Genomic DNA, 27,399 nt, shown 5'->3' with positions numbered 1-27,399 from the left:
TGTAAATGCATCATAAACAGACAGCCCAGAATGAAGAAAGCAAGCAGGAGTGTTGGCTCAGTGCCCAAAGTGCCTGGAGTAAATAAAACTCAAACAACTGAAAAAGCCAAACCAGAAAACGGCTCCTCAGTGTCTGCAGTAACAAAACTCTCCAAAACAGAGACATCAGCATCTCTTTTGAAGGTAATAACCAATAGAACATTCTGATTATTTATATTTTTTTATGGTAAAGCTTCAAAAATACCAGAATTTTAAGGCATGTCTTTAATGCAGCTTAGACTAGAGGTTTGTTACATGGGTAACTGGAGGGGAATTTGGGTATTTACACAGCTCTGGCCAGGGTATTAGGACCTTGACTGGGATTTGTGCTGTGTTTTTCATGTTGCAATGTGCGATGTGATGGAAAGCAATATACTTTGTGGAACTTGGCTATTCTGCAAAAAGAGCAGAGTGGAAGTTGTATTCTGATGAATGTTATTAGTAGTGTCATGTTATGCTTGAATGGTGCGTCAGCGACTAATGGGATTTGATAAGAGCTATTTACAAATTGTGAAAAAACTAATGAGGTTTCTAACATGAGAAACTTTTTGATATCAGTGATCCATGTCAGGTCAGTGCAGCTGCATTCTTGTAGCTGTTTTGGCCTTTGCTTTGTGTCAGGTACTGCTTTAGCTGAGTTTTCACAAGTTGATTCTTGCTCCTAGAACGAGTTCAAAGGTAGAGGTTTTCTCTTATATGAGCAAAATAGGGCAGTAAATTTAGGAGTATATGGTTTTCAACAACCAAGTAAAATAAAACATACCAAGGTGTGCTGGTGTGGAGTTTTCACCTGGGAGCAAACACATCTCCCTCTCTTGGCATGGAAACATGGCTGGACCCATCTCCTTTTGCCTTTCTGCAGCTCGGTATGCAGAGCTGTGGCTTTGCTGCTGCAGTCCTGGAGCAAATGAGCAGAACAAGGAAAAGGCCTGGTGTCTACAACTGGGACCTGAACCCCTGTCACCTGCAGGAAGCCAGATTAGGCCGTTTAAATAACTGGCAAATAAAGGTGTAAAATTAAAGAAGTAGTAAGAGCTGAGGTCTCTCTACAGTAGCTGTGCAGGATTACTGAAGTCAAAAACTGTGTTCCCTTTCTCTCCTCTTCTTGCTTTTCTTTTATAGAAGAATGATTAATAGTTTTGCTGATGAACTTGCAAACTAGGTTTCAGCTAGATTTTCTCCCAGTGCCCCACCTCTGCCACCCAATGTATCTTGCGGTTTTCTTGACTTTAATAAATCTTTTGATGCTTGTTGTCCCTACTTCCCTTTCTAGAAACCTCTCAAAGAATATGGAAAAAAAGTCCTTTGTGGTTTACTTATCAAGTTTTCTTATGTCATACCTCTCAGTGAGATAGAGGAGGAGCATGATCTAACACTGAAGAAATTTGACCCAGTATGCTTTCACAATTTTTACTTATATTAGTAACACTTCTGGTTGTGTTTGGGTGTAGGATTACAATTTATGACAATTACATGTTTGAGGCATAATGAAAATTTTTCTCCTAATTAGTAAGACTTAGCTTTATGTTACAGCCAGGCTTACTCATATAGTTGGATGTCTTTTACTTGTTAAACTGCTGTTGTGCCAACTATGTGACTTACTAATAATGACAACTCTGATCTTCTCTGACTGTTTCATACTTATACAAAAAATTAGTTGTTTGTATTTTTCTGACTTATGGATACTGGCAAATCACATTTATAATTCCTGTCTTGAATAAGTATCTATAACAAGTTGTATTATTTCTAAGATTTGATTTTTTGGTATAGTTTTATATTTGATCACGTTGACAAAGCATCTGGCACGTTTTCTTCATAGTGGTTGTAGGATCTTCTCTTCAATTTGATGAACTGGTATGTGTATTATGAATTTCATTTAATATTCCTTGACCAAAAAATACCCCAAAACCAACATCATTAAATAACTTCAATTGCAACAGCATAGAGATACAGAAAACTTTTGAGTTGGGTATTGAATGAAAGGCCACTATTAAGGAGTAGAAATACATGCTTACAGTACTATGCCAATCTTAATTCAGTCAGTTATAATGTTGCAAAATCAAAAATTACTTTGTAATTATAGTCTGTTTTTTGTTTTGTGGGGTGTTGGTTGGTTGGTTGGTTGGTTTTGTGGGTTTTTGTTTCCTGTCCCCTTCATGGTATAACCATAGGCCAGTGTTCAGCATTGGGTGGGCTTCTTTCACTATGCATTGTTCCATAGATTTGTTCTTTTTTTGTGGAGTTTTCAAAGTGTGTGGACAATAAGCACAGGAAGAAACTGTGAGACCCACCCTTCTGTACAGCTGAACACTGTTCCAGAGCTTGGGCTGTCTGTCTCCTGCAGAATGCCTTTTTGGCAGTTACTTTTTTGTAGGTTTTTGAGTCCCAGTTTGCTCAGGACGCTTGTAAATGTTCAGCAGCCCTACCACCCCACATACATGATTACAGCAGAAGGTTAACTACCAGCCACTTCTAGTTTTTAATCTGTCAGAAAATAGTCTGCAAGTAACAGTGTATTCTTATTTTTTTTAAGATCTTTTTTTTAATATCTTTAGTGGATGAGCTTGTGATCATGCTAACACTCACAACTGTAATTAGACGGCAGCCAAACTTCATACAAATGAGTTGCAAAATCCAGTGTCCCTGAAAAGCCAGGGCTTGGATACCAACATTTGAATATTAAAAAGATGTGTTTTCAGAATGTGTTTTCAGTATTCATGTGTGTAGGCTTCAGGATTCTGTTTGCAAAATGCAGTAACTTAATTACAGATTGTTGTGATGTTTGAAGCACTCAAATGTGGCAACAGCAGGCATGAAAAAAAAATCCCAGGCGGGAATAATTAGACATACATATATAAAGGGATTTGAATGAGGTACAGTAAATAGGGTATACAGGTTGAGAAACTAAGATGAAATGAATTGTAGAGGTCATCATTCAAGTTTCATTGCACTGAAAGAAAGATATATGAATTGTATCATTATGAAGTGTTTTTTTAATATAGAAAATCAAAATACCTCTGGATGAGCATTTCTAATTATGATGTTTTATAATTTTTCTTATTTTAATGTCAGGTATTTAATGCTAAGCAGGATTACACTGTTTCAGTAAATGAGATAAACTGTTCTTCGTTGAGGGAAAAGCTGTTTAATAAACATACGACATTGATTTGGCTTTCATTAAAAATATATGCTACAAAAATACTTTGATTTTTAAAGTCAAGAATGGTTACCATTATGGAGCATTAAGAAAGGAGAGCTGCTGGTTTGTAACTTTTCCAAAGCTTTGCTAAATAGTTTGCTTTGCCAAGAGTATAGTGTTACAGTTTTGAGAAACAGTTTACTAATTGGCTGCAGAGGAGGGCAGTGCCTTCCAACCTAGACTAGAAGTAGTTTATGGGTAAGTCAGAAGAAGAATGGCTGTCTTAAATTCCTTTGTTCAGCAAGGACTGGAGATGACTAACATCAGAAAGTGTGTATTTTACTTAGCTTTCCTTTTTCCTCAAGCTGAGTCACATCTTGACCTAGTTGGCTTGATAACATGTACTCTAAGTATTTAAAAGCTTAATCAAATTTCCCCACTCTTTCAACAAGGTAAAAATGCTGACAGCATTTCTGTTTGCCAACCGATAGGCAGATTCAGTAGCAAAATAGAAAATCACTGTTCTGTGCCTTTTTTAACATCTTGTTTTAGGTGATAGTTGCATCGCAAGGTTGTTTCCCTCCCCCTCTACCGCCATGCCCACAAAATTAGATTAAATTAGATATGAAATCTGATTACATTACAGGTTAACAGAGGATTGTCATACAGTAGTAGTTTGTTCTCGGCTCTTTCCCCCACCCTGCACAAGTAGTGGGGGCTGTCGATTTTGCAGCCCTCTGACATTTTTATTTTCCCATTGGTACTTACGTTGCATCTGCTGTTTTGCAGGACTGTGTGGCATAGCAGATCAAGGAACTTATCTGGCTCCTGGGAGGGAGCAGCCCTTTGAAAAGGCTTCAGTTTGCACAGCACAGTGTGTAAGCGCATGGAGAAGAGCAGGGTAGAACAATAGTGGCTTTTTCATTGTAGAAAAGCCAGCTTAGGTGCACATTGAACTAGAGCTGCAGAATAATGTGTGTTCTTCCTGCCTTTTATAAACCTTTTCAGAAGGCTATACTGTTTCCTACATGATTCCATGAAAACATTCTTGTTTTAGAGAATTTTACCCTTACAAATACATGTTTTTATCTGTGAATTATCTGTATTTCTAACAACTGCGTGCAGAACAAATACGTTCTTTTTCCCAAGCTCCCTTTTGTTTTGCAGCTGCTCCTCTTTGTAAATGGCACAAATCCCATCCATGCCCTTTCCCCAATATTCTGTTCAGCGTTCCTAACTGTTCTGAAGTTCGCACTTGCTAAGAGAGACTGTATGGAATGGAGTGAGAAGCAGCTTTGTTGTTTTGGTTTTTTTTAATTAAGCAAGTGTAGTTTCATTCCTAATGTATAGAATTGTAATGTCTGGCATATAGTTTTTAACATGAATATGTATGGGAGCTAGAATAAACCTGCAGAATTTGAAAGTCATGATGTAAAACAAGTGGTTAAGTCCTAAGCACTACCTTTTGACTGGGATGCTGGTTGAGTAATACAGTTACTTAAGTAATGCTACTAACCCAGCTGTTTTCTTTTATTTTTTTCTTGCCCTTATATTTGGAAGAATATTTGGCATATTTGATTGTTTCTTCATTTGAAAAATTGCATTTTAAAGAGTGGTAAAGTCTGTTAATTAATACTTAAGAACTTAGTCTTTCTAGAGTTTGCTTTATTCTGAAAGATGTATTCTCTATTTGGGAATCTGGTTGTTGAGACTCCACTGCCTTGCCACATTCCAGGCAGCTTTTGTGGCTAACAGAGGTTTCAGGAATGATCATACGAGGTCAGACAAAAAGTCCATCAAACAAATATCCTGTCTCTGAGAGCGCATAGTAAAGAGCATGAAAACAGGGCAAGGATATATGGTGAGGATGGCTTTTTCCTTGCCTCTCTATACTGTCCTTGTCTTTAGTGATTTGTGGCCTAGTATTGTGAGCTAGAAAGGACATTTTATTAATGTTGGATTAATTTTTGTTGTTTGGTTTGATCTTTTTGTTGTGCCCTTGTCCATCAGAAGATGCTTGATCATATTCTGTTGAAGGGCATTATGCTAACTTCATAGTATTTACTGGTTTAATTATTTAAGAATTGTCTTCATTTTTATGCTTAATCAAGCTTTCAGTCAAAATTGAGAAGTGTTACACTGTGTTGTGTTACTGTGGTTTTCTTAATTATTTTTTTTCTCCTTGGTACTGAAACCTTAACCATTTTGTCTGGGAGAGAGAAACCACTGTTTCTGTGGCCAGTGTAAGGAACTGAAGTTCAGTTTCAACTTACCAACTCTGCACAGTGCAGTGCATTTATACTTTTCAACATTCTTGCATAGACACATGGCCAGTCAAATATGTAATTTTTAAACTGTTTTTAAACATTTTTAAATGTTGCTATGCAGACTTCTCAGCCAGCTGTCTTAAAGCTGCTTCTTCCCTTTCTTTCAGACTAAGAGTAATGATGACCTCTTAGCAGGGATGGCTGGTGGTGGTGGAGTGACAATGACCAATGGTGTCAAGGCAAAGAAGAGCACTTGTGTATCAACAGCATCTTCAGCTTCAGGGATGACCATGAACAGTCTGGAAAATAAACCCAAAACTATTGCAGGTAAATGGATATATTGATGCTTAAAGATCATACTTGGGCAACTTCTTATTTTCCTGTTATGCATTGAGGATCCAGGTTGCTTAATGAAGTGGTCAGTAAGGCCATGGCCAAATCAAACACCTCCTGTGTTCTTTTCCTGGTTTGTTTTTTGTTTTGTTTTGTTTTTTTAAATATTGTGATTGCCTCTTTTGGAAGGTGTTCCTTTTAATATTTTCAGTACTGATTAAGTAACTACCATATAAAACTAGATAATACAATTATTCTAGAGAATCATAGATTTGTCTAAAATAAGTTGTCTTTAAAAAGAAAATCCATACCGCAAACACTAAATCTTTAAGATATTATCAGTTGTTGCAGTCAACATTTTGGACATTCTGTATTGCTTTATAAAAATGAAGTAAAATTGCTTTCAGACACTTCAGAAAAGCAAAATTATTTAGTGTGTTATCAATATGGATGGAAATATGACTTGCCTTCCATTGTTATGTTTTGGATTCAGTAATGCTTGCAAACCTGTAAAGCGTCTGGAAGTGAAGTAGTAATAATCTATCCTTGTCTTCATGAAATGAGATGAAAATACAAAAAAAAACCCTCTTAGCTTTAATTTTGGGGAATCATAATATGCAATTCATCACTTGAAAGCTTGCATTCACATCTACTGAAGACAGACAAATTTGAACTTGTAAGAATAGCACTGCTGCAGTTTTTGTGCAATTTGTCAGAAGCTGTTGAAGACAAAAAAAAAAAAGAAACTTGCAACTGTTAAAATTTAAGGTCTAACTGATTTCCAAAATACTGGAAAAGCATAGCAATTGGTAAAGCATATGTCAATTAAAATATAACTGCACTGATTATGGTTGTTAAAATGTTTACTCTAAATATATTTTGTAAAATGTATTTACCAGTGTGATACAGAAAATCAACCACTGTAATGCTGATACAAAATAGACGGTCTGACATTACAGATACTGTATTTTAAATGAATGTTCCTAACTTTCAAAAAACATATAGGTACAAGTTCCACAACTAAGCGTAGCACTTCATCTGGAAATAAAGAGTCAAGCTCTTCTAGAGAAAGAATACGTGATCGTTCTCGTTTAAGCCAGAGCAAAAAGCTGCCTTTGGCTGGACAGGGGACCAGTGATACGGTACTGGCAAAACGCTCCCGTAGTCGCACCAACCCAGAATCAGATATTCGAATGAGCAAGTCGAAATCAGACAATCAGATCAGTGACAAAGCTGCGTTGGAGGCAAAGGTGAACGATCTTTTGACATTAGCAAAAACTAAAGATGTGGAAATCTTGCATCTACGGAATGAGCTAAGGGACATGCGTGCTCAGCTAGGACTTAATGAAGATCAACTTGAGAGTGATGAAAAATCTGAAGAAAAAGAGGCCATTGTTGTCCATCAGCCAACTGATGTAGAGTCCACGTTGCTACAGTTACAGGAACAAAACACTGCCATCCGAGAAGAGCTCAACCAGCTGAAGAATGAGAATCGAATGTTAAAAGACAGACTAAATGCATTAGGCTTTTCTTTGGAGCAAAGGCTGGACAACTCTGAAAAACTCTTTGGCTATCAGTCTTTGAGTCCAGAGATTACAGCTGGCAACCACAGTGATGGTGGTGGTACTCTGACATCGTCAGTGGAAGGTTCTGCCCCTGGGTCAATGGAAGACTTGTTAAGCCAGGATGAGAACACTTTGATGGACAATCAACATAGTAATTCTATGGATAATTTAGACAGTGAGTGCAGTGAAGTTTATCAGCCACTAACATCAAGCGATGATGCTTTAGATGCTCCATCATCTTCGGAGTCTGAAGGCGTACCTAGTATAGAGAGATCTAGGAAGGGAAGCAGTGGCAATGCGAGTGAAGTGTCTGTAGCTTGTCTGACAGAACGGATACATCAAATGGAAGAGAATCAACACAGTACAGCTGAAGAGCTCCAAGCCACGCTTCAAGAGCTTGCAGATTTGCAACAAATAACACAAGAGCTAAACAGTGAGAATGAAAGACTTGGGGAGGAAAAAGTCATCCTTATGGAATCTCTGTGCCAGCAAAGCGACAAGTTAGAACACTTCAGCCGTCAGATCGAGTATTTTCGGTCCCTTTTAGATGAACATCATATTTCATATGTAATCGATGAAGATATGAAAAGCGGTCGCTACATGGAGTTAGAGCAACGTTATATGGACCTTGCAGAGAATGCTCGGTTTGAGCGAGAGCAGCTGTTAGGTGTTCAGCAGCACTTGAGCAACACTTTGAAGATGGCAGAACAAGACAACAAGGAGGCCCAAGAAATGATAGGGGCATTAAAAGAACGAAATCACCACATGGAACGGATTATCGAGTCAGAGCAGAAAAGCAAAACAGCGATAGCATCTACCTTAGAGGAGTACAAAGCCACAGTAGCCAGTGACCAAATTGAGATGAACAGGCTGAAAGCTCAGTTAGAGCATGAAAAGCAGAAAGTGGCTGAGCTGTATTCTATACACAACTCTGGAGATAAATCAGATATACAAGATTTACTGGAGAGCGTCAGGCTGGATAAAGAAAAAGCAGAGACATTGGCCAGTAGTCTGCAAGAAGAGCTGGCACACACTCGCAACGATGCCAATCGATTGCAAGATACCATTGCCAAGGTAGTGTTTAAAGCAGACTTATATGTTAACATCTTGTATGCACCATGACTTACTGTTGGTCACTGCAGTGCTTTTAGAAGTAAAGGATTAATTATGAGGTTAATTGGATTCCAGTTGTGTTTACCATAATTTAATATAAACTAAGAATAATAAAATTTAATCACTTTAGGCATGCATTTAAAGGTATATCTTGCCAATGAGAAAATTGTGCTATTAAGATAAAAAATAGTGAAGCAGATGATTTAAAGCAGGGCATTTTGTGGATTAAAATTGGTGCCTGACTGTATTGACCCACCCTAAGCCATGACCTAATTTCTCTTGTTTTCTGACACTCTGTTTTTGCTGTTGAGTTAGTGTTACTGTGCTTCTATGCCAGCTTGTTACTGATGTTGCAGTTTCATGAAGCAGGATAAAATAGTGTCACTGCTCCTGAAAGGGAAAAGTCTGCCAACTCTTCTTTTCTCTGTTTTTGGGGGTTTTTTAAATTCAGTTCAATAGTTTGTAAGACTCCTCTTGAACTATTTCAACTCATGAACACATCTCACACACAAATGTGAGTCTTGCTACTTGCTTAAGGAAATGAATCGTCTCACAGGTCCAGCAGGCACTAAAATTGATGCATAGAAGAGAGCAAGCTTTTTTTTATGGCAAGAGAAAAAGGGTAAAAAGTTTCTCACACAACTCCCTCCCTTTTCCGTGGCAGCTGGATGATCAGTTTGATGAGCTGCTCATGAAATCACAACCTTGGCACTATGGCATTATTGCTTCACTTGAGTACAGGATCCTGCAGTTAGAGTAGCTGGGGAGTGCTTATATGTTCAGCTTGGGAATAAGAGAGTTTAACTCTGGCTTAGGAAAAGAGTTGCACTAGAACAATACATTTTTTGAAGGCTTACATTTGGCTTCTTGTCCCATACTTTTTTATGGTTGCACAAATATATTGTAAGTATGGTAGTTAAAGAAACTAAAAGTGTATTTTGAAAGGCAGCCAATTCAGTTATGATATGTTCTTTTTCAGGTTGAAGATGAATACAGAGTATTTCAAGAAGAAGCCAAGAAACAAATTGAGGATCTCAATGTGACTCTTGAAAAACTTCGGACAGAACTAGATGAAAAAGAGACAGAGAGAAGTGACATGAAAGAAACTATCTTTGAGTTGGAGGATGAAGTAGAGCAGCATCGTGCTGTGAAGCTTCATGACAACCTTATCATATCTGATTTGGAGAGTAAGTGTTACAAGTTTCTCTTGTGAGAAAAATGATAATTTAAGTGCAACTGAAGTAGAAAGCTGCAGTAGGGAAAATATTTTTACTTGTCTTTCATATGTCTAAATTCAAGGCAGACTGGGCTTTGCAGAACCCTTATGCTCTAGGGGGAAACAAAGCAAGTTGGCTTTGCTTTTCCAGTCCTGGTAGTAGTTGTGTGGGAATGAAAACCTATAAATTGAGAATAAATATGAAATCTGATAATGATGTTTTCAACTTGTTTTTCAAAGTAGAAGAACGGGTAATTACAGACTTAATAACAGTGTGCTCTTTGTGCATTTTGGAGACTGGATGATTGATTGATTTAGTGTTTTGGTAGGTTTTTTTAAGTTAAGAATGTTCTCTTTTATTGAGTGCCCAAATATTAGGAGTTACCAGATAGCTTTGAAATGTGTAATTAATGGTTTCTCTCACCCAAAGAAAGGTGTTTTTAGTGGAGAAGTGGGTGTATGGGGGCCCTGAAAGTTACAAACTGATGTGGCAGTATGGGTATCTTTCAGTGTAGCTGTGCTGAAGTCATGAAACTGATCTGTGAACCTAAAAATGAATCTGACAAACTTCAAGCAAGTTAGAATAAAACTTTTATCTGATGACTCTTGCCACTGTACAAGAAATAGTTGGCCCTTATAATGAAATTCGTGTTGACTGTATACTTGTCTAGCTCTCTGTGCCTTAGTTCCCTCTCTGATCTCCAAGACCTGCTCAGACATTCGTACCACGGGCTGGAATTCTGCAATTACTCTCCATCTAAATAAGAAATTGGGCAACTGTACCCTGGCAAGCTGTATTTGCACAGTGCTACTTACAGAATTCAAGTATCTGCTATTCTTCCGTGGTATGCAAAGACTAAACAAGATAGCAAAAACTCCAAAGCATAATCGCTTTTTACAGCAAGGGAAATATTCATAGAAAGGATTTTAAATTGGTCTGCTGTCAAGAAAAGGAAGTGTCTTAAGCAAGCTAAATTGTTTATTTAACTGAAGCCTGGTGTCTACAGACATGTGGCTGTCAGGTTGGTTTCCCTAAGCAACCCCCTTCTTTGTCTTGAAAGGCAATCACTGTTTCTCTTTACAAAATTGCTTTCGGTTTTTACTCTGCAGTATCTTTTTGGCTTTTCTGTTCCAAAACCAAAGACAGACATTTACTTGGGAGCAGAAGCTCAGGCACATGGTTAGTGGCTCTGACTTTTGAAGTTGTTTTGTAGCAAAGACTTTAAAAGGTTGAACACTTTTCTACTTGCATTGTTTTGTCCATTAACTGAAATATATTCATACAGGAAACAGCACCATGGTCAAGGAAACGTTTAGGTATTTGTTTAGTAATACCTGATTACAAGGCTAATTTTCAGATGCTTCTCAATGCTTCTGCTTTCGGGATACAAAATTGCTGTCAAGATTTTTCACTTAAACTGGTAAAAGTTCAGGCGGACAAACCTCTGCCTGCACAGAAATTTGCAACAGAAATTGCAACAGTCTTTGTTACTCATTGCTCTTGGAATGGTTTGGAAAATTCAGCTGTACTAGCTGATGGCCCGATGTGATCTTTTAGGAAGAAATCAGTATTTTAGTTACAGGCAGGAAGGAGAGTGGCATCTAGTGGCAGTAAGAAAAGAAGGCACCTGAAGAATAGTATAAAGTTAAAAATATTTTTTTCTGACCACTTTAAAATGCTCTTCGTTATGGGTTCATATTAAACCTCATACAGGAGTTTCTTGGTGGTAGCCTCTTAAGGAGTGACAGCAAAGAGCAACATCTCAGAAAATCTGTGACTTAGAGGGAGTACATACAACATATAAAAGATAGAATTTTAATAATTTTTAAGTGACAGAAGAGCACATCTTATAGTAGTAAGTTATACTGATCAGACTTTTGATCAGTTCTGGTATTTTGTGCTTTTAAATGTGGAGAATTTAGTGTAGGTTTAAGTGTTTCAAAGTACTAGTTAGAAGAGTGGTGTTTTTTTACCCTAAAAAATAAAGTGTAGTAAAGAACCATAAAGGTTTTCTTTAGTTAACTTTTATTTTAGATTTTAAAATTTGAGAAAGTCTAATCCACCACTTAAGGAGAGTATTTGCCCGATGGCAGTGCTACTGAGGAAATGGAAGTGATGGCAAGACAGCTGATAAATGACAAGTGGTAAGTGATGGAAAATTATTGCCTAAAGAATTCACAAAGACAGACTTTACAGTTAGGAGAAAGATGTTTCATAGATGATGTGGTTAGCATTCATTCAATTTAATCAGCACTAGTGTTGGAATGTTAAGTGCTCTAGCATTGGTACGTAGGGCATGCTTCATTGTGGGCATTCCAAACACCGGGAAGAGGCACAACAAACAATAGAGTGAAACATCTTTGACAGTAATCTGAATAATCAAGTGTCACATTTTAGCTGTTATCCTGTCTGTCTGCAAAAACTGGGGTCTCTTTGATGTGGACAGTGGGTGTAGATTGCATTGATTAATAAAAGCATACAGTATGCTCCTGATGTCCATCCAGGCACGGCAGGAACTGCAGACAGTGGCTGCTGAACTCATTACTGGTGGGACAAGGAGTTTTAAGCATAATGCTTCCTTATTGCATCTAAAGAGTCTAAAAAATCTTAAGATAACCTGTATGATTTACATCCTCACTAGTGCACTGAGATGAAACGAGCTGTAGTCGAGATGGGTCTGTAGGTGCTGGAGTGGAGGTGAGGTAGTGGGAGAGGGCAGGCGGATGCTGCGCTAGATGGCGTGGTTGCTCTGCGTTTCATTCCTCGCTTCCATAAAGCTTCCAGGAGTCAGGAAACCAAGCTGCCACATTAGTCTTTTTCCATGACTAAAGGGAGAAAATAAGCGTAGTAATCTTTCAAGCAGTTAATAAGAGTTTGTGGGGAAGTTTTTTCGGAGAACTTTGTCTCCTGATCTGCAGAAAATTGATAGTTGTAGGTTAGCTTACCAGTTGTCAGATGTTTCTTCTGAAGCCTGAAAATACTCGTTGCATGTTCACTTAGTACAAGGTACATGCACAGAACAAACCATTTCTCTTAGTCTGTAACTGTTTGAAGTCAGTAAATTTTTTGGACAGGGGTAGGTGAGCAGGTTGGTATTTCTAATGTTCAGTAAATAAATAGTTCTTTCATGGAGCTGCCAGCATTAGTTTTTAATTCTTCTATGTCTCATTTTGAAAAGGATCTTGACAACGTTTGTGAAACTAAATTTTTACATTACTACTTTTAGGCCTTTTCTACCATAATGTTGGATAAGTCAGTTGGTTGTTCATTTTCCAATTGTTAGTAATTAATTTTTTTTCCTAATGTTGAACCCTTTACAAAAACCTGCTTTCTTGCTGTATCGACCCATGTCTGACAGTGATAAGCTTGAAAGCAAGACTGATATAAATATATATTTGTATATTTGTAACCGGTGCCTCTTCCTTATATAAGGAAGCTGTAATTCTCGAATTAACTGTAATGTTGGCACTATTTTGTGTAGATGTGATCATACTGGCATAGCCATTTTTATGCAAAAAAAGAAGAAATACTATTCTAGTATAAGGCACATCAAAGTATCTGGCACAAAAACTGAGAGAATGCCCATTGTGGGTTTGCCTCAGCCAGGATTGCTTCATTTAGGGTCTCTTATCAGGTATTGTAATGTCATGTTTTGAAACTACTGTGTGTATCTGAATATTGTCTTTTTTTTCTCCTCTTACCCTGAGACAAATCAAACAATTTAATGTTAATACTTATTTTTATTTCACAGTGATAAATTCTAACTGCTAATTATAATCAGTAAGCGTTACAGATACAGAATGCAGTAATATTTTTTCTCAAGCAGCCTTTTAAAATTCAGATGATATCTTGGTTTCTTCCTCCCACCAGCCATAGTTGTTTTTCTTTACCATTTGTAGTCTGCACGTCTCATAATTTATCTGGCTTTTAAAAAGCAAGGACTTGTCACAATGTGATTTAAATCAATATCGTTTTGTATAATGTAGCCATAATTGAATCCTGCAGAAGAACACAAGCAACTTGCTGATTTGCCATGTTTGGTTATGCTGTTCATTCATCAGAATGGTCTCCTTGTTCTTCACTTACCCTAAACAATAGTTGCTCTTCCTTTTGTCTCAGTCCTCTTTCTTAAAAGACGACTGGATAATGGTTGAAGAGAAGTACCTGTCCTACCATACTTAAACTTGGAACACATACAAATGGAAAGGGTTTGTGTGTGTTGGACAAGAATTGTGGAGGTTGTGAGGATGCAGAAAGGAAGCATACCACAAGGCATAGAGAATTGCTGCCTGTGTGCCTGTTTTGACTACTTGAATTTTCAGGCTGTAATTGGTGGCACAGTGCAAAGAATGGAGGTCAGGCTGCAAGAGTTGAAATCACTTATCTTAGTCTTAATTTCTCACTGCATTTCAAATTCAGTTGTAATTTGGTAGTTCTTTTCAGTTTGTTTTTCTGTCTTTGATTAACTGGGGGAGAAGACTGCTTCCAACAACTGCTGTAAAACGTTCTGTATTGTTTATAGTAACTGCAGAATATTCAGACCATTGTGTTTTACTTCAAAGCATAAATATACTAAAACTTAATGGTGCATTTCATATCTCACAGAAGCTCAAAACCATGGCATTACACAAGCTTTAACTCTGGATGCATTTATAGTTTCTGGATTGTGGTTATTTTTAGATGAACTATAGCTTGCTTTTAGAATGACCACAAATTCTCTTTTTAAAAACACACTTTCTTAGAACTGCCTTTAAAAGAGAAGATGGTCATCCACTAGATTTTGTTTCAGAATGCTACTGGAAGATCTTTAGGGCACGTTGACTTGCTGTCACTGTTGAAAGTTACCTAATTTGCTTGGCTTTTCTTAGCCTGTGTTTAAAGAAAAAAAGGGTGGGGAGGGGGAGTGACTTTTATAACTTTGACCTAAAGCTGGCATATCAGTGCTGACTTTAGCTCAAACAAGTTGTGTGTACAGAGACAAGCTAAAAGTTGGAGGGCTTTGCTTAAATACCATGGTAGCATGAGATTTGAGTGACACGCTCAGTTAGGCTTATCTTCAAAGCTTAAAGATCAATTGGGTGCATCTTAAAATGTGCAGTCTTGTAAGGAGGAGATAAACACAGAAACATCTGTCTAATTTTAGTGTTTCAACTTTTCCAAGCCTGAAAGGTTATCATGTTTTCAGGCCAGCTGAGGTTTATATCATTCCTGTGAAGAAATTAGCTGTGGCATCGAAAGCCTCTGTGCTTGGGACTGTTGAGGCAAAACTCAAGAATTTCTTCTGATGAAGAAGCCAAAAGGAATTCCATAGCTGAAAAGTTGAAATGTTTTTATGAGCATAGTTGAGGTTCCTTAATGTGCATATCAGCATAAATCAGCTTAAATCCATTCTTAGTTCCATCTGATTTAAACATTTTGAAATGATTACTGTTTTCCATTTAGTCTGCCATAGCTTCACATTTATTGTTAAGAAAAGCCCTTTGACAGAAGACCAGGAGTACAGAAGGTGTAGGCTTACTTGGGAAGACACCGATAGGTATTGGCAGAACAAGTAACTTTGAATGGAAAAGAAAAAAACACTGGAAAGTTTTTCATGTTAGAAAATAAGATCCACAAAACGTTACTGTGTCAATCTGCTTGTTTTGAACATGTATGCCTATCTTCTGACTATTCAAACATTCATTATGCAATTCCACAGGTTTTTGCCAAGGTTTTGTATTTTGAACAACCTAAATTTATTAAGTACCTTCAGTCTTTTTTGTGGGGAGAGCATTGCTAATATACAGTGAAAATACTTGTTTCTAACAGGTCTTGGAATAATGAACAAAAAAATGCATTCAGTTAGTTGACCCATCATTTTTACAGTTTGGAAATAGCTACATGATGCTACAGAAATAAAATAATCCTAGAATCCAAAGATCAGTGAACTGACACACTAATTAGAAACTTATGGTGTGTTCTTCTTAATTAGTTGCTTACTTCTGGGAATGGAGTGATCAATCACGTTGTCCTTGTGTATTCAATAAAGTAACAAATGAACAATAATTGCAGTAGCCAGTCTGCGAGACACCACATGAGAAGTTGGTGCTAATCGAGCTGCATACACTTTTGTGTAGCTGCTGACAGATTTAAGGGACCGTCTCCTTTCTTAACATGATCTTATAGACTGTTTGTCCCTCTGCTGTAAATATAGCTTGTTTCAACTTCAAATAGTAGCTTGATAGACAAGAACGTAAGATTTTTGAGGACTTGAGTAGAATTTTATCCCCGCTGAAGGCACGGCTGTGTGTGTTATGTCAGCTGCTTTGTGGCAGGGAGTAAATTGTGAATCAAAAGGCTTCGTGTAGCTGCAGCTTACATTTAAAGAGGGAAAAACCGCCAGACATCCATGTTTTCAGGATCCTTCCATGTTAAATTACCTATCTTACTGATTTGCTCTTTGTTATTCCTTTCTCATTTTAATATTGTGAAGGGTAGAGAAGAGACTGAGATTAGTACGCGAACTGAGTTGGCTTATGCTGTTCCCTTCACCAGTCGTATAGAAGCATGTACATATTTGGATTTTCTGTCAAATTATTTCTGCTCATATTATTTTTCTCCAGATGGCTTTGCTTATAAAAATGTATTCTCTGAGTAAGTTTAAAAAAACATTTTCAGGTTGTTTCAGTTACTCTTTTCTAAGTAATAGGTTCTTGACTAAGGTCTTACAAATAGTTTGACTTTCTTTCCAGATACAGTTAAAAAACTTCAGGACCAAAAGCATGACATGGAAAGAGAGATAAAAAATCTTCACAGGAGACTCCGGGTAGGTTAAAACCTAAAAATACAGTAAATTGTAACCTTGAAATGTCGTAAGACCTGTGTGTGAAACTGTGAAAAGGTAATGAGATGTAGTAGCATTAAAACATTGGTTTCTGAGAGACAGGCATCATATGGGAGTATATTTACTAACCTACAGACACTGAAGAATTAAATTCTGAAAAATTCTCAATGTCTCAGAGATACGGCGTTGAGCCTGGGAGAAAAGGTTCCTGTGTCTTCTGGTGCATAGTTTTACAGGTTCCCCCCACCCTCTGCTTTGAACATTTTCTTTGTTTCTAGAAAATAAATTAATGACCTTGGAAATCTAGTTATTTCTAGCAAAATTTCTTAAATTTAACTTCTAAGTTAGGTTAGGTTGTGTCTAATGCCAGTGAGTGCCTTTATTATTCCTGTAAATTGTTTCCTGTATCGGCATAGGGAAACTATGAATTATAAGGATGAGTTTTATTTTTAACTTCAGAATTCTTGCTGCTACTTTCAATTTCAAGTTTTATTTACTTATAGGAGGAGTCAGCAGAATGGCGTCAGTTCCAAGCTGATCTACAGACTGCAGTGGTTATAGCAAATGATATAAAGTCTGAGGCCCAGGAAGAGATAGGAGACCTGAAACGTAGATTACATGAAGCTCAGGAGAAAAACGAGAAGCTCACTAAAGAGTTGGAGGAAATAAAGTCACGCAAGTATGCAAAAGAAAATGGGGATATTGTCTCTTTTGTAGGGAGGGTACAATTTTGGAAGTCCAGTGTCTAAACTGTTGTTGAGACTCTGGAAGCTTGTAAATCCTCTCACTGTGAGGGTTTGTATTTCAACAGCTGCTTTACGCGGGCTTTCAGGAATTGAAATAGGTAAACTTACAAGAATATTTGTTTCTGTATACTGTATACTTCATCCATCCAGGAGTACTCAGTTTGACACTTGTGCAAAACCAGGTTGAAGTGGAGGATTTTTCCCATTTCACAGCTGGACATGATATAACTTCCCTCAGTGTAGAAACAAGCAGTGTTGGCTTTCCTGTACCATCATTAATACTTCTTATTAGCAGCCAAGGCTTTTGGTATGGTTAAAAATACAGCCTCTTTTTTTTACCTGAGAAGAAACCTTTGTCTAATTCTTCATATATCTTAGTACTGTTTTCTTTCCACTGATAATTGTTTTTGTGAATAATTAGAGACGCTTTGTGTATAAAAACATTTTTACTAAAAACAATTCAAACTGTGATATACTGTGGCTGTAATTAGGTGCTACAGTTATTTAGAAACTGAATTGTACATCTTTCAGAAGTATTAAATTCCTCAAATCCATAGAGTAGGGACATCTTGGACAGCACCATTTGAATCTCAAATAAATTGTCTCTAGGGATTGAATACATATATAGCTTACAATTGTAGTAATGATGTTTGTGATGGGTATATATTAATTTTTTTTCCACATGGATGGGCATTTTATAGGATACATGACACTTATCCCAGCATCCACTGGGGTAAGACATAACACAGGCTGTGGAACTTGGGGGAAAAGCTGATGGTAGGAAGGGCAGACTGGATACACTGAAAGTGGAAATTATCTGGATGGATGAGTGGTGGGTGTAAAGCATCTTATCTGAAGAAAGATCACTGAATTAATGTAACATGAATGCTTCTTACTAATACATTTCAGCCAGAATTGTAAGTGTTCAATTACTGCTTGCAAGTGAAACTTTGAGCTTACAGCTGCACTTTTGAAGGTAGAATTGGCTTGCTGATTCTGGTCAGTGTATTCGTTATTACCCATACACAAGCATCTTTTGACATTTGATTCTTTTGACGTTTGATTTGACAAGTTGCTTCTGGAGAGATTCTGATTGAACTCCAGAAGAAATTTTTTTACCACAAGATCAATCGGACATTGAACAATCTCCCAGAGGAAGTGGTAAATTCCCCTGCACTGGTCAGTTTTAAGAGTCAGCTTGACAGGGTGCTGACTCATCTCATTTAAACTATAGTTTTACCTTGAAAGGTTGGACCAGATGGTCCTTGTGGTCCCTTCCAACCTGGTATTTTATGATTCCCTGCAGATAAAGAACAGAGGCAACTGAATCAGATTCCTTGGAAGTGGTATAGCTACTGTATTGGAGGAAAGGTGCTGGGAAAGTCTGGTACAGTGTCTGAAGCAAAAATCAGTCAATGTTTAATTATTGCAGACTATAGAAAATAGGTTGCTTCAAACAATTCTTGTTTTGTGACACTGAGTACAATAACCACCATAAATATTCTGTACTAAAAATATGACTGATTCATATGCTACCTAAAGATCTATTCTATAAATGTATTCTTACCACCTTAGTATTCTTTTAAATTGTTTTCTGTTTATGCAGGTGGAAAAATTCTCCCCTCTGAGCTGATTATTTTCATGTGAACTGGTTAAACCCTTAAGGCTCAATTTTTTCCATCCATGTGTACATTTGTGTGTTTGAGAGGCAGGAGCAGGAACAAAGTCTTAAATCAAGTATTGATTTGATAGCCTTTTCATCTGGTGCTTAAGTTCTCTTGCTGACAAACAGTAAGAACTTACAGTGATAATTTAGGTTGATAATCTATTTCTGAATTACAGTGGAAAGAAAACTAGGTTAATGTAATGACCAGTTTGGAGCATAGGGGTTTTTTTAAGACTTTGCATGTTAAAATGTTTGTTAAATGCCTTGAATGGTCTGTATATTGATTTCAGGCAGGAAGAGGAACGCGGGCGAGTGTACAATTACATGAATGCTGTAGAGAGAGATTTGGCTGCTCTGAGACAAGGAATGGGCCTGAGTCGCAGATCATCCACCTCCTCAGAACCAACTCCTACTGTAAAAACACTCATCAAGTCATTTGACAGTGCCTCCCAAGGTAATTATTTTCAACCAATGTAGCGGCTGTACCAAGTGATTTTGCATATATTGGCATGGACACTTCTAATAGATTAGCAAATTCAAAGTTACTTTATTGTACTGTCATGACATGGCTGAAACAAGCCACCCTAAAGTAAATTGCACAACAGTTCATTCAGTGTGGTTAAATGCAAGCATCCTTTTGTTTTGTCTTGTCTTTATTTATTTCTTTACTGTCGTATTGCCAATGACTCATGTGCTAGGTGCTTTGATTCAATGCTCCCATCTATTAGAAACACATAAACACATATTACATGCATAGCTGGAAGCATAGCTGATTTCAGCCTTACTATTAAAATGTGAACTCAGTGTGCCAAATTAAGCATTCTAAAAGCTTCAGCTAGAGCCAAGTTTGTTTCTTTTAATAACTTCTTGTAGTAAAAGTCCTGATGAAAGTTAAAAATAAAATCCAGTCAGTATCACCTATTAAAAGATGCAGGGGATATTTTATAAAATGAAAGAGATCTCACTGTTGAGACAATGGACTTTACTATAATTCTGATTGTAGAAACAGGTGCTCTTGTCCTTCCCTGTAGATGAGTAGAATAAGGAATCCGCATAATTATCCTGACATGAGAAACAATTGGGTTTTAGCTGTGGCTGCATATGAGAGTTTGTATGGATTAGAATATTTCCCTCACTGGGTCTTTGGGTTTTTAATTTCATTTACAGTGATATCACTGTAAGTCTCTGATGTAAGAAGGCTTGACTGGAAGTAGAATATATTACCAGAGAGACTTATAGCACTGTACTGTGCATGGCAAATCTACTTTTAATGGGTTATAACCTGAAAATTTGTTAAGGTATAGAAGCATCTCCATAATTGACAGTTCTGTAAGTGGTTCTTTTTCCGTGGTTGTTATCTTTGTTCATAGGTATTTACAATTTTTTACTTACCTATTGTTAATTTAGAAGTTGTTTTTTTAATAATCTGTTATTGGATAAAGACACTTTCTTGCCAGAGTTCCCTTCTTTTTAATCTTTTATTTCAAACTAATTATCTGCCTTCTTCCTCAGCATTCGTGTGTAATCATGCTATTAAATAATCAAGTGACTGATTTGCCAATTCAGTATTTGTCTGTTTTCAATAATTTCTGAACATGTTATTTGTTCAATCTCAAAATTTCAGGGATATATCATCTAGTACCTGTTGACGTTGAAAACTGGAGATGAGAAGCAGGTGATACAGGTTATCTTTCTTGTCTTACTACTGGCAGACCCAGGAGCCTGCTACCATCTCTTTAATTATCTGGACATCAGAGAACTAGTAATGCCGTCATTTACATCTGCCAGGGTAATAGTATCCTGCACCTTAGCCTTGTCCACCCCCAGTAAACTTATGTTTTTACCATGGATTACGTATTCAAGACAGAAAATGAATGTAATTACGGAGGAGTAAATGTGTAGGCATCCTTTTAAATGATTTTGCAGTCAGTTACTAATTGAAATTCTGAAAGATGTGATCTGGTAAAACTAGTAATGTAAAGTACAAGGTGGCAGTTTGCTGTATCAGCCATTTTCCCATTTCACTGCAGAACAGTACAGTGCTCACGATGGCTTCCTTTCTGTGTTTCTGCTAGTTCCAAGCCCTGCTGCTGCCACAATTCCTCGCACTCCCCTGAGCCCAAGTCCCATGAAAACTCCACCAGCTGCTGCTGTATCCCCTATGCAGGTAGGAGCTTTATGGCTGCACTTAATCCTTTGTAAAGAGGAACATGTGAAACTACAGGTGGTAATATACAAATATTGGCTGACTCTGTGGGGAAATAATGGTAAACTGTTGCATCAAGTAGGTAATTACTAAAATATGCAGTCTAACAAAAGTGTCTTTCTCTGAAAACCACATTGTAAACAGAAGATTTGGCATAATTCAGAAGTTATTAAATATTCCCAACTATTACTGTTCCTGCACTACTGTGAAACACAGGAGGAAAACTTTATCTGCATTCCTCAGTTTTAGAGTTGCTGTTCATCAGTTTTTAGCCCTGTGCTTGGCACAACAACAGCAGTAATCCCCTTTGGACAGTGGACTGAGATCTGTGCAGAATGTGTCAGCAATCATCAGTATAAATGTATGCCATGTTACATGGGCTTTTGATACCAAACCTGACCAGAGAGGAATGAAATCATTGTGAATTGATTGTCTTTGTTCATTTTGTACTGACTGAGAGTTTGGCCAGTTGCTGATTGTACCGTGCATTTTGCCCTGTCCCCTCTGAAGCTTTGTCTGTTTGTTCAGCTGCTACAGGAGCCTAAGTACGCTCAGATTGCATCATCAGTAGTCTTCATAGTCAGCTTTATAGATCACTGCTGGTTTTATTAGCTCACTAGCTGCATGAAGTGAGATTCTGGCAAAAGCCAAGTTGAAGGACAAAGCAGATTGGGACCAGGTTCACAAAGAAAAATCAAAAAATGGACTGTATGTTTTACACCTTTAATGTCAGTAATTCTCTTGTTGCCTTCAAGATATGATAAACCAGAATTACCAAAACTTGATTTTTACTGTAGGTCAGCGTAATCTTTTGTTGATAAATCCTCTCTGTGTGAACTGAAGAATCTATATCTGTATTGACTTCTAGTGCTCCAGGAACAATACCTGGAACAGACTGTTCTCCTGTGCTTAGACTAGCACAGCCTTTATTCATTTAAGAGCGAATTTCATAAAACAAATAGATAGCCTCGAAGCAAAGAGAAAGAATTGAATGTTTTTGTGAGAGCTTCTGCTATTTCCTGTGACTCAGCTGGTCTTGACAGCAGTTTTCTATGATAGTTAAACGTGACAAGTTCTTTGACAGATGCTTTGTTCCTGTTGATCTGTCTTTATATTTCTGTTTATTTCTGTGCTCTTGTAGGAAGAGGCGCACTTAATCTCATATTCTAATAAAAGGCTAGACCAGAGCTTTGGCAGAAAACTTTGAATGAAACCTAAGGATTATTTCACTTTACGTGTAAATTAACCATGAACCAAAGTAGTACCTTAAAATACTGCAAACCTGCTCAGGTTTATGGCTCTTGTATTGATGTTCTCAGTCTGCCAGAATTACTTGAATTTGGAATTCTGCTTGTGATACAGAACTAAGTAATTAACAGCTGGATACTCATTAGTGGGAAACATTGCCTGAAAAGCAAGGGGAAGGACATGTAGATGAAAAAGGCTTCTGTTGTCTTTTTGAATATAGGTGATTGTCTTGAAAGTATTTGTAATTATCCAGAAGGCAACTGGGTTTCGTGACCTCAATTGCATTTAAAGAATATTTTCTGCCTTAAAGAGAAGGGGGTTGGGTTAAAAAGCAAATTTCATGATCTTTTCTTTTTCTTTATTTTTTCACATTGTTACTTGGTTTTCTATTGTTGTGTTCTATGCAATTTCTGTGTATTTTTTTGTCGGATTTTTGCTCTATTGCAGTGGCAAAGCAAGATTTTAATAAGTAGTCAACGTGAGTTGACCTGTTGGCTACCACCTTGTAGAAATCATCCATGCTTTAAGATTTTGGGTACAGATGGAGGGGTTGATCTCTCTGTGGGTGTTGTAGTGCTTATTATTATTAATCTCACTTGCTTTTAAATGGTGTCACAGGGGAAATATTTACATGGGCACCTACTGAGAAACCGGCACAGTTTTGATACTGCTCGAAGATGGACAGGTGACAAAAAAGACTCTCCAAATACAGATGCATCAATATGTGCCCTCTCCGAATTTTGCATATCACTTCTTTTTTGTGTTGGACTGTGTCATGAGTTTCCTCAGTCTTGGAGAGTTTTTGTTTGCTTTGTTTGTTTTTCTTTGCAGTAATGTGTATATATATGGAAATACATTCTTGGATACATTTTTGCAGCTGAAAACAAACAAACAAAACCCCTTCTGGCTTCAGGTCCAAGCCCCCGTTGGAACGTAGCTGTTATTTGCTGTAATGCTTAGCAATACTGCAAAACGATTTAGGAAAAGAGGTATGAAGAGAATGCTCCTGAGAATGTAAAAACAGTCCTGCTGGGTTAGCCTAAAGCTTAGCTAGTCTGGTATGCCACTGAGAGTGACCAGAGCAGATGCCTAGGGAGGGATATACGGACAAGGAAGCTTATCTGCTGCTTTCCCTGAGTACTTTCTTTTTCTGTTTCATAGCTAGAGGACACTCTCAAGTAGATGTGGTGTCAGTTTCACTGGTCATCATTAAATGTCCTGCTTTGCTTTGAGTATCTAAACTTTCAGACTCCAAGCACTTTAGTGTCAAAGACTTCCATATCTTAACCACTTAATCTGTGAAGAACTGTTTGTTTTGAAATTGCCATGTGAGGAGGCATTGGCGTGAAGTACTTCGTTGAAGTACATACTAAAGTGCAAAGTAATCAAGAATAGGTACCTGGTAGTGGTTGAAGGTCACATTTCCTTCCATAGCCAGCAGCAGATGCAAGGATCAAGAGTCAAAAGCAAAATATCTGGAGTTTAAGGGGTTAGTTCATCCTGCCATAGTTCTGCCTCAAATTTGAGGTGTCAGGTGTTTGTCTTCTTTTACTTTTTTTCTCACCTGTGTGCTGGTTCATCTTCTGGAGTTGTTACTCATCTTACAAAAAAATCTGCAGAGAGTCATAGGTAGCTAGCAGAAACTTTATCTTCAAATTAGCAATGGCCGTGAGAAAGTCACTGTTGATCTTAGCGTCTTTAAATGTATCTGTTACTGTAATTATGTTATACAGAGACTACTACATAAAAACATGTTGTTTAACTCTGTGAATAGTTTTGTTTATACACCCCCATCAAAAGTAGTCCTTAAAGTTTCTAGCATTTCTTTCTTCTAGACCTCAATGTAGGATGAATAAGAGGAGGATCACAGATTGCAAAGCATCTTTAGTAATTTCTGTCCCATTGGTAGCCTCCATGAATAGCCTCAAAAGCATGTGATTCCTCCAAACTTTTGATCCTTTCACTTAGTGTTGAGGAGTTTGAACACTGGTGTAAATGACAAACGGTGTTTAGCAGTTATTGGAGTTTTAGGAGGGAAAAAAAAGTATTTATAAAGGGATTGGTAGGATCAATACATCTTTGATTGCACATCAGATGTGCTTTGTTTTATAAGTGAAATGAGGAATGGTTGATCTGCAAATTCAGCAAAAGCTCAGTCAAGCAGAAATGTTTCTAACACTCGTAAAATGTTTCAGTAAAAATTACTCTCCGAGAGACCTGTGCACTGTGTAGATATTGCCATGTGGAACTAAATAAACATTAGTTGGTTAATTTTCCTCTAATTTGCTGTGTGTTAGTCACTGTGTTACTACTGGTAGTTTATAATAGTAAGATACGTAATGAGGCATGAGTGACAATGAAAGTAAGCCCAGACTGCAGTGTCAACACGAGCAAAAAGACAAACAGTTCATTTTATAACAAGGAGACAAGACCAGTACACAGCAAGTTATCATTTGAGTAATACGACCACTTTCTGACAATATCCGTAAAGGATGTTTGTTTTTAAGTGATAGCCGGAAGCTGAGAAAGCGATAAAGGTGTATGGTTATCCAGCGCTGTGCCTGCTCTGTGTGTACCTTTGTTTCCTGGCTAAAGTTCTCTATTACACTGTCTTTGTAATTACAATCCCCAAATTAGACAAAATAACAAAATGAAATGTTTTTCTTTTCACTTCATTATCTAACTATTATAGTGGTTTCCTTTTTTGGGGGGGAGGCTCTCAATAGCATCCTTCTCCTTTGTTTAAAAAAAAAAAAAAAGATGCAGGACTTTGATATATCAAGTGATGACATTCTTTATGCTGTGCTTTGGAGTTAGATTCTTAGCTGGTTGGCAGTTGTTTTATCCATTTGATTTCCAGCACGAAGGCATAACTCTAGTTTGACTAAGTAGCCCTGTAATCCTGCCTGTGCTACAGGATGCTGCAAAGTATGTACTGCTAACTTGTTTTAATCACAGTTCTGGATTTGTCTGTCTTGCCTGCATGATTTGGCATGAAAAGCATCTGACCTTTATTATCTTATGAAGATAAGACTTATTTAACCTTCTCATCTAATCTTGGGGCCAGATGGAGAGCTGAAAGAGTTTTCAGGATAAACACATTACTGGGCTGATTGTGGTTAAATATTGGATTCTAATAGAAAGGACAGGGTGAATAAATAATGTACTACAATTTGCAATAGGCTCTTTGAAATTATTAATTTAAAAAAATGTAATTGTGGACGGTCTTCTCTGAGTCTTCAGCAACTGAATATGAGTTTCAGTAACTGCAAGGGTAATTATTGCGTTGTACAGTTCATCTGTGTGATACTAAAATGCTTATTTCAGTGCTATCCAGTGCACACTAAAATGTTGTGTACAAGACCTAACGCATCTGTGATCACGTACTTGAACTTTAAGTGGCCAGGAGCCACGCACCACTAAATATTTTACATGAAACTTGAAAAAAAAATCAGTTCTTAGCTAGAACAGAAATTGGTGACCTGAGAAAGGGAAAAAAATAAATAAATAGTATTTTATTACATATTTGACAAATATTTAACAAAATCTCTCTCTCTAGTTGTTCAGAGTGTCTCAGTTAAATGGGTGGTAACAAAAACTGTTGACATTCTGAATAAAACCTAGTTTTTTCAGTAGGTTTTTGTTTTAGCAAAGTACAGTTTTTGTCACCACACCCAATACGCCATTATCCGAATTTTCTAGGAAAAGGCATGAAGCCGTAAAGGCATATATTGATAACACAAATCAAGCACTAAAATCCTGGCTACATATAGGGAGTTTCATTAGTTTAAATAAACTCATCAAGTTTAACCAGAACAGGTGTGTATAAACAAAATGTAAATGAAGGTGAAAGTTAATACAAAAACTGCAAGGGAGTTCACAGCCTTAATTTGCAACACTGGTTCGAGGAGCCAGTTTAAGTTGAAAGAAGTAAATATGACAACATCAGTGCGTAGTGTGTGTATATGTATTTTCAGATTGGCAAAAGCAACCAGTGAAGAGGACGCTCACTTTTTCACCGAGTATTTTTAAAGGTTCCTTTACTTTTACAGTTCTGTTATATTAGTAATAATGAGTTTCTAAAACGCATTCTGCAATTCCATATTTGTTTTTTTAACTTCAGATTATGTTTGACACGAGTATTTTTTAATTTCAGAGACATTCTATAAGTGGACCAATCTCAGCTTCAAAACCGCTTGCTACACTAACAGACAAAAGACCAAGCTACGCTGAAATCCCAGTTCAAGGTATCGATTCAAGTTCATTCAAGCTTTGTTTTAAGCAACAGTATTAACACTTTTTAAAAAATTTATATTGTTTAGTATCCAGCATGTTATCATATCGTATACTTTTTATTATCAAAATACTTTCATAGAAACAGAATATCTTGTATTCAAGTTCTTATCACTTGTGTTTCATCACACGTGGTGTATCATAAAGATGCTGCTTTGAGTTTTTAACAAAGCCATGATTGTATGCTGATAACTTGGCATTATGCAGACACTTTTAGTGTTTGCATAAACTGAGATAACTTGCAAAATCAAGATAAGATTATTTCAGGGACATGTCTTGCAGCTGTCTTCCAGATATTAAAAATACATACCTCTGGGGTTACAGGGTTGGGGTTTTTTCTCCAAAATGAAACCAGGATGACAGTTGGCATTGCATTGCATGTGAATAACAAAATATAAACTTATGAAGTATTGAATCTTCAGGAGCCAGGTGAAAAATTGAATGGGATTGAGTGTTGATTTGTCTGTTTCCCAATATTTCCCTGTTCTGTGAACTTTGTGAACAGTGGTTTGAGAGACAAAACAATGTGCTCTTCCTGTGAGAATGAATGGCTATCATGTGTTGGGTGTAGTTCTCTGATTTATGCCTGCTTTAGGGGTTTTTTTAGGGGTTGGGTTTTTTTTAGATGTTTCTCAAGATAATACCCATATGACTCCAGGCTGAATATTTCCTCTCAATTTGATATTCCCGAGGTCTGATGCTTTCTAAAGGGTTGGGTTGGTGTTTTGTTTTTGGTTTTTTTTT

At 37.2% G+C, this 27,399-nt stretch overlaps 1 protein-coding gene across 1 annotated transcript; it reads left to right on the top strand.

The window, feature by feature from the left end:
• On the top strand, nucleotides 1-26,609 carry LOC104533614 (cytospin-A; the record flags this gene model as incomplete). The annotated part of the gene is made up of 9 exons (XM_010181222.1): nucleotides 1-183; nucleotides 5,613-5,772; nucleotides 6,784-8,417; nucleotides 9,436-9,643; nucleotides 16,405-16,478; nucleotides 17,000-17,175; nucleotides 19,199-19,362; nucleotides 20,984-21,075; nucleotides 26,519-26,609. Coding segments are annotated over exons 1-9 (2,752 nt in total), but the record flags the coding sequence as incomplete, so codon positions are not given.
• Between the last annotated feature and the right edge of the window lie 790 nt (nucleotides 26,610-27,399).

Source organism: Mesitornis unicolor, unplaced genomic scaffold (genome assembly GCF_000695765.1).
Source record: "Mesitornis unicolor isolate BGI_N332 unplaced genomic scaffold, ASM69576v1 scaffold54493, whole genome shotgun sequence".
NCBI lineage: Eukaryota > Metazoa > Chordata > Aves > Mesitornithiformes > Mesitornithidae > Mesitornis > Mesitornis unicolor.
This window is presented reverse-complemented; position numbering and strand designations above follow the sequence as displayed.